The following is a 12,619-nucleotide window of genomic DNA, read 5'->3' as shown; positions in this document are numbered from 1 at the left end:
TGCTTCTGCTTTGTGTCTTTCTTTCTGAATCCTATTTATGTTCTTCCTTGCGGTGGCTTTGAGTTTAATTTCTTTTTTCCTTTTAATATGTTAAGAGGCAAATTTGGGTTGTTTACTTTGAATCTCCTTTTTTAATGTAAATTTTTACAGCCAACAGTTCACCTTTCTTCAGTGCTTTTGCTTTATCCAGTAAGATTTTTTATGTTGTGCTTCATTTTAAATTATCTAAAATATTTTATAAATTTCATTGTAATTATTTAATTAACCAGCTGGTTATTTAAAAATATTATTAGTATATTAAGTATATATTAGTATAGCTCTGTTTTTGTTTTTCCTATTTGCTTGCAATGCATTTTCATTATTTGCTTTCATTCTATGGAAGTTCTCATATTTAAAGTGAGTGTATGATAGCATATAGTTGGATCCTCTCTTTTACATTCATTTTGATGGTCTGTGTAAGTTGTAAACTTTCTTCCCATCAGTCTTATACACAACCATTGCGATAAATTCTCAACTATTTGTAAAATCATCCTTGTCTGTTATGTGTCTACTAAGCAAAACCCACACTGCAGTGCCCCCCTGTGGACAGTGCACTTCCAGTTAGCCAGGCTACAGGCATCCTTCACAGCATCCCAAGGTCCTTGCTTAGCATCCCAAGAACTATGTATACATGTTGATTCTTTAAAAAGACCTGGATTCCAACTCAAATAAATCACATCACGATACTGCCAGAGACCATCCCATGAGATCCAAAATATTCCGTTATCTATTTTATGAGCTGTTCAAGGATCAACGTTTAAATATTTTTGCAACTCCAGAGTCCAGTTATTTACATCATTTTCATTGTATGTGCCTTTCCAACGTAAATGACTCCAAGGATTTTTCAATTGGACAAATCGCAGCCGCTTGAACTCTCTTAACATCCAGAACAGCATATCCATATGTGGGAATGAGACTGCATTTCTCTCCCTCAGCTTCAGTCATTGTGCTCGTTGATGCAGTGCCGAGGACATCCCCTTTGTGAAACCTTTGATAAAGCGTTCTGAAAGAATTACCCGTACTGAAAATCTGAATGCATAGCAGTCCTTTCTGGTATCCACCCAGTCAGTGCATGAAGATAAATATTTGAATCGGATCCTGGGAAATCATATACTCCCATGACTTATATGTATGCTTTTTCTATGAGAGAAACCCATAATTCCCTTTTGTTGTTAGAATAAGAACAGCAAATTCTCCTTGGTGTTCAACAGGTAACTGGTCATCAATTACCACCTTTCATGGGACACAATTGAGGTATACGTAGTTTTACCATATACTTTCCACCATGCTTATTCTGAGGGTAAATTATGCTGGTAATCATCTTATTAAATCTTCTTTCGTAAACTGCACTGATAGCCAATGATGCCACAAAGTAACACTCTGATACTATTGTCTGTTTTATGCTAAAACTGTACACAGTATAAATCATTGCAGAATTGCTGAAGACGTCTTCTGGTCGTACCCATTCAGAAAATGTAGCTTTTCGTGTAGGTGATAAAGACACCTTGTCCTGTCTGTCAGAGGAAGGCGCTGGACAAGCAAAACGTTGCCTCAGGTCAATACTCATGAAAGGGATGTATTCTATGCCATTTATTTTTTTATGTTGCCCTGAGCGCTTCTATTTCTTCTGCCGTATACCTCTATCCTTGTGCATCATGATAGTGGACTTAAAAATGGGAGAGGTGTTTCCAGGAAGGGTTAGTTCCCAGGGGACAATGTGATCCTGTCGAGGCGGCTTCGGTCTGACTCTCGCTGACTTGGTTCTGCGTGGTGGCTTTGTTAAAGGCTCGGGCAGGCTGCCTCTGTCTAGTGCCTGTCGGGCCACCTGTTTCAGTTTATTTTGCAGAATTTTATCAGCAGTTTCATAATCAGACAGAGATCTACGGCTTCCGTATACAACTCTATGGCTTCTTCAACATTCCCCTTCCCATCTTCTTCAAAAGCTTGTGTAACAAGGAAACGGACTCGCTCCAAGTCCAGCTGATGTTTTGATTTCAAAGGATCAGCACTCTTTGAACTGCAGAATGTAACGCCTGGATTCTTTCCAATCACTCATTTATTTCTCTTGACGATGTTCTAGGCTTGGTCCTGCCATCTCAGCATAAAACCACGCTTGCGCAGCTTCCCTGTAGCAAAAAGCCTCGGAGCAGTGGCCTTCGTGGCCGTGCTGCACCGCCAGCCTGGGGGACTGCACAGCGTCCCGCTCCAGCCCTGGGGCGTCCACGGCGCCAAACCCGCGCGGCCTAGGGAGGTCCACGCGTGGGGAGGCCCCTCGCCAATGGCGGCGAACCCGGGGCCGGGGCGAGGAGTGGGGGGCGCCGGCGGGCGCGCGCAGCTCACTGCCGGCGGCCGAGGGAGGACCAGGGCCTCCTGGGCTGAAACCTGTCACCGGCCGCGCCCCTCAGTCCATCCGGCTCCCGAGCTGCAAGGCCACCCCGCTTCGCTGTCCCAGCATTCCCCCTTAAATTAATAGTTTTATTTTATATATCCTATAAGGTAATTAAAAGTAGAGTTCTCTGTTTATTTTTTCCAATAACTAAATATATGACTTCTTTGGAATTTCCTTAAGGGTCTCACCCTGGTTTCTTTCAGAAGCCGTGGATTTCTGTTGCATTCCCCCTCCTGTAACCTCTTACTCAGAAGCTCCCGCGGATTTGTGCTTCTCTGTGCTTCTAATGCTCCAGACACCTGCCACTGCTGTCAGAGGCCTCCAAGTTGGAATCCTATCGATACCATTTCTTCCATCAGTGTTTTGGGTAAGACGAAAGAGAAACCGACCCCCTTGGAGAGCCTCGGGCCAATCAGAGCAGCGTCGGCTAGTGCACACTTCTGTCCCAGAGGATGAAGTGGACATTAAGTGGTCTCTTTATGACCAAGGCACACTGATCTTAGGGTGGGGTGGGGCAACCACAAGTAAAATGCCACAGAATTTCCCCCCATTTTGAATAAGGCTTTTTCTTGGTTATGTTAACTTGTTTCCTGTCGCTTCGTAACTGGATTCTACAGTTCTTGTAAAACTACGTTGGTTCATGTATTGTTTAGTTGGTGTTTCTGTGGGCTCTGAGGATGTGGACCTGCCTCCTACCCATCTTTCTGATGTTGGATTTTAAAGGATGAAGGTGGAGACAGGTTATAATATACCTTAGGAATGCCTTCTTTTATATTGAGGCATCTCATTGGTTTTCCTCCTTTGCTTTTACTCCCTTCCTATTAAACCTGACCAGATAAAATAAGATGATCTTTCATGTTTACATTGTCCCTATTTGTGTGAATTTTAAGGGTTATCTTGAGCTCATGGGAGCTCCTGGCACTATTTTGGTCTATTTGGACTCAGAGATATGGATGTGTGGGCTCAGACTGAAAATGTAGGCATTTACCCTGTGTGGATGGTGAGCTCTGGGTGGGAGGCAGCCCAGTAGCTCAGAAGAGGCAGTCTTGTTCAGTGGCCATGCTGTTTGCTGGGCTGCGCATGTGGGCAGAGAGAGTGGCCATGTTATAGGATTGATTTTAAGTTATTCTCTGCCTGGATAGTGCGTTCTGTTTTTGTTTTTTGAGTTTCTTTGAGTTGATGGTGGAGAGAAGTTACACTTACATGTGCATAAATATTGAGAGGTTATGTGTCTGCATTGGACTAAATAGTAAGGGATATGCTTCCATCCCTGAATCCATATTAAATAGGATCGTAACAAAAATATAATAACAGCAGTGATGGTAATAGTCATCACTAAAGTTGATATTTATTGAGGGCTGGTTGCATGCCAGGCAATGTTGTGAGTTGCTAGCCTTTATAAACTAAATCAGTTTTCACAAACCACCCTCAATGGTACGGGCTAGCCCAAGTCACTGTAGAAAGACAAGAATAAACTTCGGAGTAAAGAAAGCAAATAATAATTTCTGGTTATCCTATTCATGCAGAATAAGCTCTGGTCTGCCAGCTCAACTTAGTCAAAACTGAATCATCTTGACTTCTATGTTATTGTAAATATATTTTACCTTGAAGAGTTATCATATATCATCCCTTAAAACCTTAAAATCCCTTTTTATCATATATTATCCCTTAAAATCCCTTAAAACCAGTTAAGGGGATTGAGTGTTCAAAAATCAACCTCCCTTTACTGTCTCCAAAATTAATCAATCTTGGTACAGTAGAGCAAGATTGAGAGAATGTCATGGTATTATTGAAATTCCTTTCTATGAACTTGCCTGCCATGTGCTCTTACTGGTTATAATGTTTATACTGTTTTTGTGAACATTCAGAAATGGAGTCTACTATTTCCCTGGCCAGCCCATGTTCTTAAAATTGGTTTATTTAAAAAAATGCAATATTTTACACAGAACATCCCCAGTGTCATATGCTTCCCCAGAAATACTTACTTATTATGTACACAAAAATTAAACTATATGTCAGTTGGTGGTTAATTATGTGGAGTTTAAATTTATATACATAGTTTAAAGGCAAATAGAGTAAAATGCTCCTTTCTAAAAAGCTAGTCAGATATATAATAGTGACCTGATTTTTTTTTGTTTTTTTTTTTACATATAGTTTTTGAGCATTCTCCCAGTACTCAATTTTATTTCTGGAGCCGAGGGAACAGCTCTAACAAAGAATCACATGTGCCTAATTATGCACGAGAAACTAAGTTTTCCCAAAGGATCTGTTGGAACCAAAATATGACTTTCCAACTTAATTAAGCAGCTCATTTATTCTGTGAAGTTAAAAGTCTTACATGAGGTTGAGAAATGACTCTACACATTTAAATTAATTTTCAAATGAACTTTTCATGGTAAATGATAGAAAGTTTATTGCCTGAGACAAAACAAACAAAGCAATAGTAATCTTACAAATGATAGGTTAATAGTTCCTAAAATGTCTTTTAAATAGATTTGAAAACTTTTGGATTTTTCACAGAATCTATTATTCTGCCTTTCTTAGGTGTGCCACATTAAATAGCTTAATTATCAAGGCTATGTCCTATTGCCACTGTAACTTTTGGATATTTATGATGAATAAATAGTATAATTTCATTACTTTTTTTGTCACTCTTTTTTTTGTTACAGAATTTCTGTAACTCTCTAATTACTAACTACAAGTGGTTAGGTAATCCTTCTTATATGTGATTTTGCAGTTCCATCTTCCATTTCTTTTGTTATTTTTTTGAAGAACATAGTCCTAGAAGAATGAACTATATAGCTCTTTATCTGAGACTATATGGCACAAAATAAATATTAAATGATTTACTTTATAAAATTGAAGATTATGATATTTCTACTAATCTAGTGGAAAATATGTTTTCAGGGAAATATATTTTTATTCAGCCCCGAAGACATGGCTTGGTGGAGGTGAAGAACTCTTTTTGACAGTGACTATCTTTCAACAATCAAAAAGCTCTTAAGGCTGCTGACTGCTCTGAAGTGAGTCAGCAGAAATTATAATGCTTTGACAGGCTTATTGTGTCATATTGAAATGTAAAACAAGGCAGGTGGTCTCAGACATACTATGCATGAAATGTAATAGAACTCACTCTACATAATCATTTAAGGAATGTATCCCTTCCTATTTAAAGGAATGTATTTTATTTTGAAGATTATGTATATTCTCAATTGGGTCTATTTTTGGGATTGGTAGGCAGTCGGACATTACCTAATGATTTTCCTCAAAAAGAATATCGAGGTATGCATTTAAATGTATCAGTTTTATGTCGGTATCGGAACAGTTATCACTCAGGGTCAGGGCAGCACGGACAGAGTGGCTGGGACGGTGGCGGCGCCGAGAGCAGGGGCCAGAGAGCTGCAGCCGGTGAGCCTCCCTGAGGGCGCGGCATCCGGGCACTCGCGACGGCGCGAGCGGACAGGCTGTTTCCTCCTTATTTAAACCTTAACATTTTTGCTCAGCACACATTTTATACATTTTTGAAATGATGAAAGTACATGAAGTAGGTAAAATATTTCATTAAATATAAGAATTTGGTGAAAATTTCTTGTAGTTCTATTAAAATAAAATATTTGTAAGTTGTATGGCTCCATAATAGTGCTATTATTAATTCTTCCATTTTTAAATGTACTTTATTAAAGCCTGATAAAATAAAGGAGATAAGATATTTTCTGTATCTTTGGCTTCTCTAGATTCCAACTTCTGAAAATGTGTTAACACCTTTAAGTACAATTTACAATAAATATTTTTAATAAAGTGGAATTTAAAATTGAAGAGATAGTTGGGGGTCAGAAATGAAAAAGATGTAGAATATGTGATGTTAAGATCTGATACAGGCTTTATTATGATAAAAATGCAGTTTAATTGCTTATTTGATAAAGTGGTTTAAGTATAAATTTCTCACTTTCTAAAAGTTTATGAGTGTAAGAGTAAAGTGGTTTTCAAATTATCATGGTGAATAAAAGTGTTAATATTGCTTCCTTCCTATCTGCCAAAGGTTCTGGTTTTGGTTTACAATAGACTTAAAGTGAATGCTACTCTCTGCAGCTCAGATCATTGAAGGTCCAAGGGAAGGACTGAGCTATCTTACCATTATGGTGACTTGGGACTGGAAGGTGTAATTTGTGTAATGTCTGTTGGTGAGCACAGTATCATAAAAGCTGTTTGTTCAGAATATATTTGTTTTATATTAACAGGAATCAGACCTCTCATCCAGAATTTCAGCTAAATCAGGGAAGGGACCTCAGATGCTGGAGGACATAAGAGGCGGGGCATTGATTTCCTGCTTTTCAGAGGAGATGCAGGATGTCTTGTAGATGCTTCTGAACTTAGCACTCATTTTCGTCTCTCGGGTAAACTCTTTTATATGTAATATATTATAGGTAGCATAGCCTAAAACTGAGTTATTCAACCTTATGTAGATGCTTTTATAGCATTCTGTTTTAGTACTTAAATGGACTACTATCTATGGAATCAGAGGCGAAAGAAAACTTGATAAGATATTTTTCTAAGGCTTAACCAAACGCTTAACAATTCTGTACTTGTTGAAAAGAAAAAAATAAAACATATATCTCTTACTCTGAACAGAAATTTAAAGTATTTTCAAACAGTCAATGGATTTATTAGAACACCACGTGTGATTAATATGTCTGATCATCGATAAAAAAGAGTTATAGCTCAGGGGAAGTACTGGAGTGACCTCACATTCTCTGGAAGTTGTCTTGGGTGTAGGATTCTGATTAAGCCCTGACCATCCAGGGCTTCTGTCTGAAAGTTGCTGTGATATGATAGTTTTGTGTACTACTTAAATTAGAAGAATAAAAGGGAGTTTATAGTCTGGGTATTTAAACTGGCTGGAGAAATGGTATGGAGGCATGCATTTATATCAGAAGGATAATGAAACCCTGAGCATGAATAAAAACCACGTAAAAAACACAACCACACAATATCCAAAAGTTCAGTATGTTTTCATTTTGGATTCCTTTATTTCCAAGCACATAAAACTTTCTCCTTGGTTATGATCAATAGGCCTTATAATTATACATGTGTGCATATATACCTTTCTATCTACCTCTATTCATGAAATCCACAGTTGTCCAGTTTCCATAGCTGCTTTTTGAATACATGCATATTATGTCAACAGGTTGGTAATATTTATTTACTTTTTGTGATTTTACTTTTCCTCTATTACTTATGCTTTTTAAAAGTTATTCCTTTATATTTCCTTTCCTTTTTATTATCTTATTAATGATTTAGCATTCTAAATTGTTTTTGTTACCACAGGGTAGAGGTCGGAGGTGAAGTGTAAAATAGGTGTAAGGGATTTAAGAGGCAAAAGAATCTCAATAATAATATAAAATACCCCAGGGATAAAAATTACAGCAAAAATAATATATTCAATAATTCTGTAACATTTTTCTGTAATATGTTGGCAGATAGTGACTACATTAGTTGGAATGAGCATTTAATAATGTATATAACTCTCCAATCACATGCTGTACACTGGAAACCAATAAATATTGTGTATCAACTGTACTTCAATAGAAAAAGGAGAAAAATATCATTAACATATTGTACCAAAGAAGTATGGAATATTTAGAATTATTTTTTAAAGAAAAAATGACAAAAATAAAATTGTTAGTCTAAAAGTTTTGAAAATGATCACCTTTCACAACAGTTTCAAAAGACCTGCCATGTGTTACCTAAAGCTAGTGCTCATTTAGCTTTAATCTTTACACAGATTTTTCGTGATAACTAATAAAATGTTTAATAAGGTAATTAATAAGATAATTAGTAAGATTTAAAGAACATAGATATAGCTTTAAATTGACCATTTCTCCTTTCCTCGCCTGCTATTTTCTCTTTTATGCATTACATATATTTGTATTTTTCCTGTTGTTCAATCATGTCTCATTTAATATATTAAACAATTTCTCAAATTTGCTCCAAGGATTTTCTTCAAGTTCTTATTAATGTTTGCAATTTTCTCCACATGATTTTTGAGGTATGAACACTAATGAATCAGCATCATATGCACACGTGATGATGAAAATGAACATTCCAGGAGATTGGAATATGCTGCCAGTTTTCCCATTTTTATTTCTTAAAATACATTTCCATTTGTAATTTACTACTAATGTACCTTCATATAATTATTTGTTACATCACATAAATAGTATAATTCTCTGTATCCATGATATTCTTTCCTTCCTTCTTCACTATGATGCCAGTTTTCCCACTGTTTTATAAATTTACCTCTATACAGTCTCTAAGTTTGAATTTCTTTCTCTCCTAGATTGACATTTTTCACATTTCTTTTTAGCTTGATCCTTTAATATCAGATATTTACTCAAATAATTACATCATTGTCTATATATCCTTGACATTCAGATTGGATTTTCATTAATTTGTTTACCAAGAAGTACTGTCTAATGATATTTACTCTACCCAATAAGTAATAGGCTATATTGGTCATTGTATTTGATATATTTTAAAAGCCCTAGTTTTTACGATAATGATATTGAATTACTATGTGTAGATGTCATAGAATATTTGTTATTGGTAGTATGAAGGTATTTCAGACTATTATAGAAATAATGGTAGTATATTGGAATATTACTACATTTGTATGATTTATACATCAATTTATTGAACACATTTAGTAAGTTAATTTTTTTTATTTTCAGTTCAAAAACAGTAAATATTTCAGTCAAAAACAATAATTACCCTTGTCTTTCTTAGTTATTGCCATTTTTATTCTTTCTTTTTTAATGGTCTCAAAGTTGGCAAGCATTTATTTTAGTGATGTGGATGCATTTTTTATTTTGTTTTCTGAATTAAACAAATGTCTGTCATTGTGTTATATTCTTGCATTTTATGTTTTAAACATAGGCACCTTTGTTTGGAGGAAGGTTTTGATAGGATAAAATCATTTTAGAATATGTTAAATTATATAGTATTTTTCTTACTTGACTTACTCATGTTTTACATGTTAAAAAACAAGACTAAAGATTGATGCAGTTATAGTAGAAAACTATAATTTAATGATAAGTCATAGAATTCTACGTGTTTAAGTCTATCAAGATTTTATGCCTTTATTCAACTTTTATTTTTCAGTTGGTTGCTATGTTACGATACTTTGATATCAGTGTTGGCTGGTTTCCATTGAAAATATTTTGAATTTTAATACTTTTACAATAAGGCTATTTAATACTTTCTTGTTTGAACTAAGTGATTAATAATCATGTAATTTCCTATCTTGATTGAGGAGCAAGTGATAGCCTTTTATTCACTGCCATTCTTTTCATGTGTAGCTCATATTAAAATTCTCCTATCACTATAAAGGAACCCAGTCAAGTTCAAATGGAAAGTTTGGTTTCTTTAGGAAGGACACGGTTAAACATCACTGATCTTGGTCCTGTAATTTTAAATCTGTTTGTCACTTTATGGGGAGAAGTAGAATTCCCATTTGAATTAAAAATCCTTCTCCTGCCCCATTTTCCAAATTCAATGTGGGTTTACAGATTGTCAGGGTTGATGAGGCTGCCTGTCTATATGCATTTCTGTCCTGGTCTGGTTTATGTCTCTGGGAGGCTCTTTCATTTTATCTTTAAAAATATAGTTCTTTATTACTGATGTTTTTATAAAAATCTACCATATTTTATGATTTCTGTTTTGCAGGCTACTATGCTATTATTTTTTATTTATTTATACATAATTATTTTACTATTCTGACAAATTTTGCAGAAATTTCAGAAGGAAATTGTTTAAATGGTGTGCTTGGGTGCTTGCCTACATAATGACACATTCATGAGATCTTCCAAGCTTCTCAGAAATGGTCCAAATTATTTCTCACCTGTGCACCCTTCTTGAAACTTTTTCTCCAAGTTCCTTAATGTTCTTATGATTGTCAGTATAACAGCCTATTATTAATGTATCTTTCTGTCTCAGTCTGCCTCATTTGCCTCATCTCTCCCACCTCCGTATGTGGGTGACGTGACAGTCATACATGGCCATGAAGAGAATGGATGCAGTTTTAGAAGGAAACACTTGCCCTCATTCACCTGTAGGGTTTCTGCAGGTGTGATTGCGCTGGACCCATAGCAGATGCATGCTCAATGCTGACAGGGCTGGTCTTCAGTACTTTTGGAAGAAGGTGTCTATAATTAATAACACATCACTTGCTCTTTAAATATAAAAAGAACAGGATTCATGTCAGAAGGAAAGGAGAACAAACTGTGTTAGCTTAGAATCAACCAGTTTTAACAAGCTACTTGAGTCAAAGATAAAATAGTCTGTTTTAATTTATAAGCTATTCCTAAGGTCTGGTGTACCATTTTTCCTAAATTGCTAAAATCTCTTCTACACTTTCAAGAATAAATAATGTTAGCTAATTACTTCAAAGAACTGTAGTATCATTTAGACTCAATTACTAATTTACTGCTTATTCCAAATAACCAACCATAAAATTCAAAATTAGAAAATGCAGTAAAGAGACATTTAAAAATATTACACCTTGCTTAACATTTTTCCTGCTAAGTTGACTATTTATATGTGTTAAGTGAGTGTGAGAATTCTTAATTAGGAAACATGATTCCAGTCTATTATTTTGAAGACTTACAGATAAGGGAAATAATTTATATGTGCAAATCATCTCATTGCTTCATATACCTTTTAGTTTTAAATATTTTTCTGCAATTTGTAAAGATCATATTTTCATTTTGCCATTTGCCAAAAAGGATACAATTCAAATTCACACATATTTTCTTTATGAAATGGAGAGAGATATACTGACCTAAGGTAATTCAAGAAAATGTTATTGATTTTAATAATAATCATTTTGTTTTCTCTTAAAGGACACTGTGGTTACATGAAATTTTCAACTATTTTCAGCTTTGATATTTCTGTCTAAGCCATGAAGATACCAGGAAATTGAAGTGTTGAAGCAGATTTTATACCCCTCGGTCTTTTCCACTACGGTCAGTTGGACACTGTCCTCTTTGTTGCCATTTCCACTCTCTTTTCAGTGGCCCTGGTGGGGAATATCCTGCTGATCCTTCTCATCCAGCTGGACGCCAGGCCCCACGCTCCGATGTACTTTCTGCTCAGCCAGCTCCCCCTCGTGGACGTAATGACCGTCTCCACCACTGTGCCCCGGATGGCAGCTGACTTTCTGACAAAGAGTCAGGCCATCACCTTTATAGGCTGTAGGACACAAACTTTTGTGTTCTTGGCCCTTAATGGGACTGAGGCCCTTCTCCTCGGCTTCATGTCTCATGATCGCTATGTAGCCATCTGTCATCCTTTACGGTACTGTGTTCTCATGAGCAGGAAGATCTGTAGGTTCACGGTCACATGCACGTGGGCCAGTAGTTCTGTCACTGCTTTAATACACACATTGTACGTGTTTCAGCTCCAGTTCTGGGGATCGCGGCTGATTAACCACTTTTTCTGTGAAGTTCCGTCCCTGTTGCCGCTGGTGTGCCAGGACACTTCCCAGTACAAGCAGGTGGTCCTCCTGACGGTCCTAATTATTCTGCTGATACCATTCGTGGCCATTCTAGCATCTTACGACTGCATCCTCACTGTGGTGCTCCAGATGAGCTCAGGCAGAGGACAGACGAAAGCCATCTCGACCTGCTCCTCACCTGATGGTGGCCAGTCTCTTCTATGTGACGGGCCTCTCCACCTATAGAAGGCCGCACTCCTTGCGTTTCCCTGAACAGAATAAGGCAGTAGCTGTGTTTTACATCATTATCACCCCTCTTCTGAACCCATATATCTACAGCCTGAGGAATAAAGAAGTCATTGAGGCTGTGAAGAGACTGTTGTTAGGACGGATATTTGCAAAGGAAATGCGACCACAAGAAACCCTACTGTAGATGATGAACAACATAACAAGTATTTGCCTGGAATGCTGTTTTAGAATATGTAAACCCTAAGAAATATTTAAGAAAAACATAAATCAACAAATGTCTTGAGTCCTGTTTTCCTTATGCTTCTTTGGGATGATCTGTACCTGGCATTGTATAATGCTATAACTCTTTTTACCTTGTCATGTATGATCAGATGTTTTACTATGCTGAAACATGCTATTATTGGAAGTAGCATTTACCACTCTTGCTTTTTATAATTTAACTCACTGCAGAG

At 36.5% G+C, this 12,619-nt stretch overlaps 1 protein-coding gene and 1 pseudogene across 1 annotated transcript; one reads left to right on the top strand and one right to left on the bottom strand.

Moving 5' to 3' along the window:
* Nucleotides 1-438: 438 nt before the first annotated feature.
* LOC118931256 (calpain-7-like) lies at nt 439-2,893 on the bottom strand (annotated as a pseudogene).
* Nucleotides 2,894-11,339: 8,446 nt separating this feature from the next.
* LOC118931255 (olfactory receptor 2AK2-like) lies at nt 11,340-12,351 on the top strand. The gene is given in 2 exon segments (XM_057490479.1): nt 11,340-12,112; nt 12,114-12,351. Coding segments are annotated over 2 exon segments (1,011 nt in total).
* The last annotated feature ends 268 nt before the right edge of the window (nt 12,352-12,619 follow it).

Source organism: Manis pentadactyla, chromosome 13 (genome assembly GCF_030020395.1).
Source record: "Manis pentadactyla isolate mManPen7 chromosome 13, mManPen7.hap1, whole genome shotgun sequence".
Lineage (NCBI taxonomy): Eukaryota > Metazoa > Chordata > Mammalia > Pholidota > Manidae > Manis > Manis pentadactyla.
This window is presented reverse-complemented; position numbering and strand designations above follow the sequence as displayed.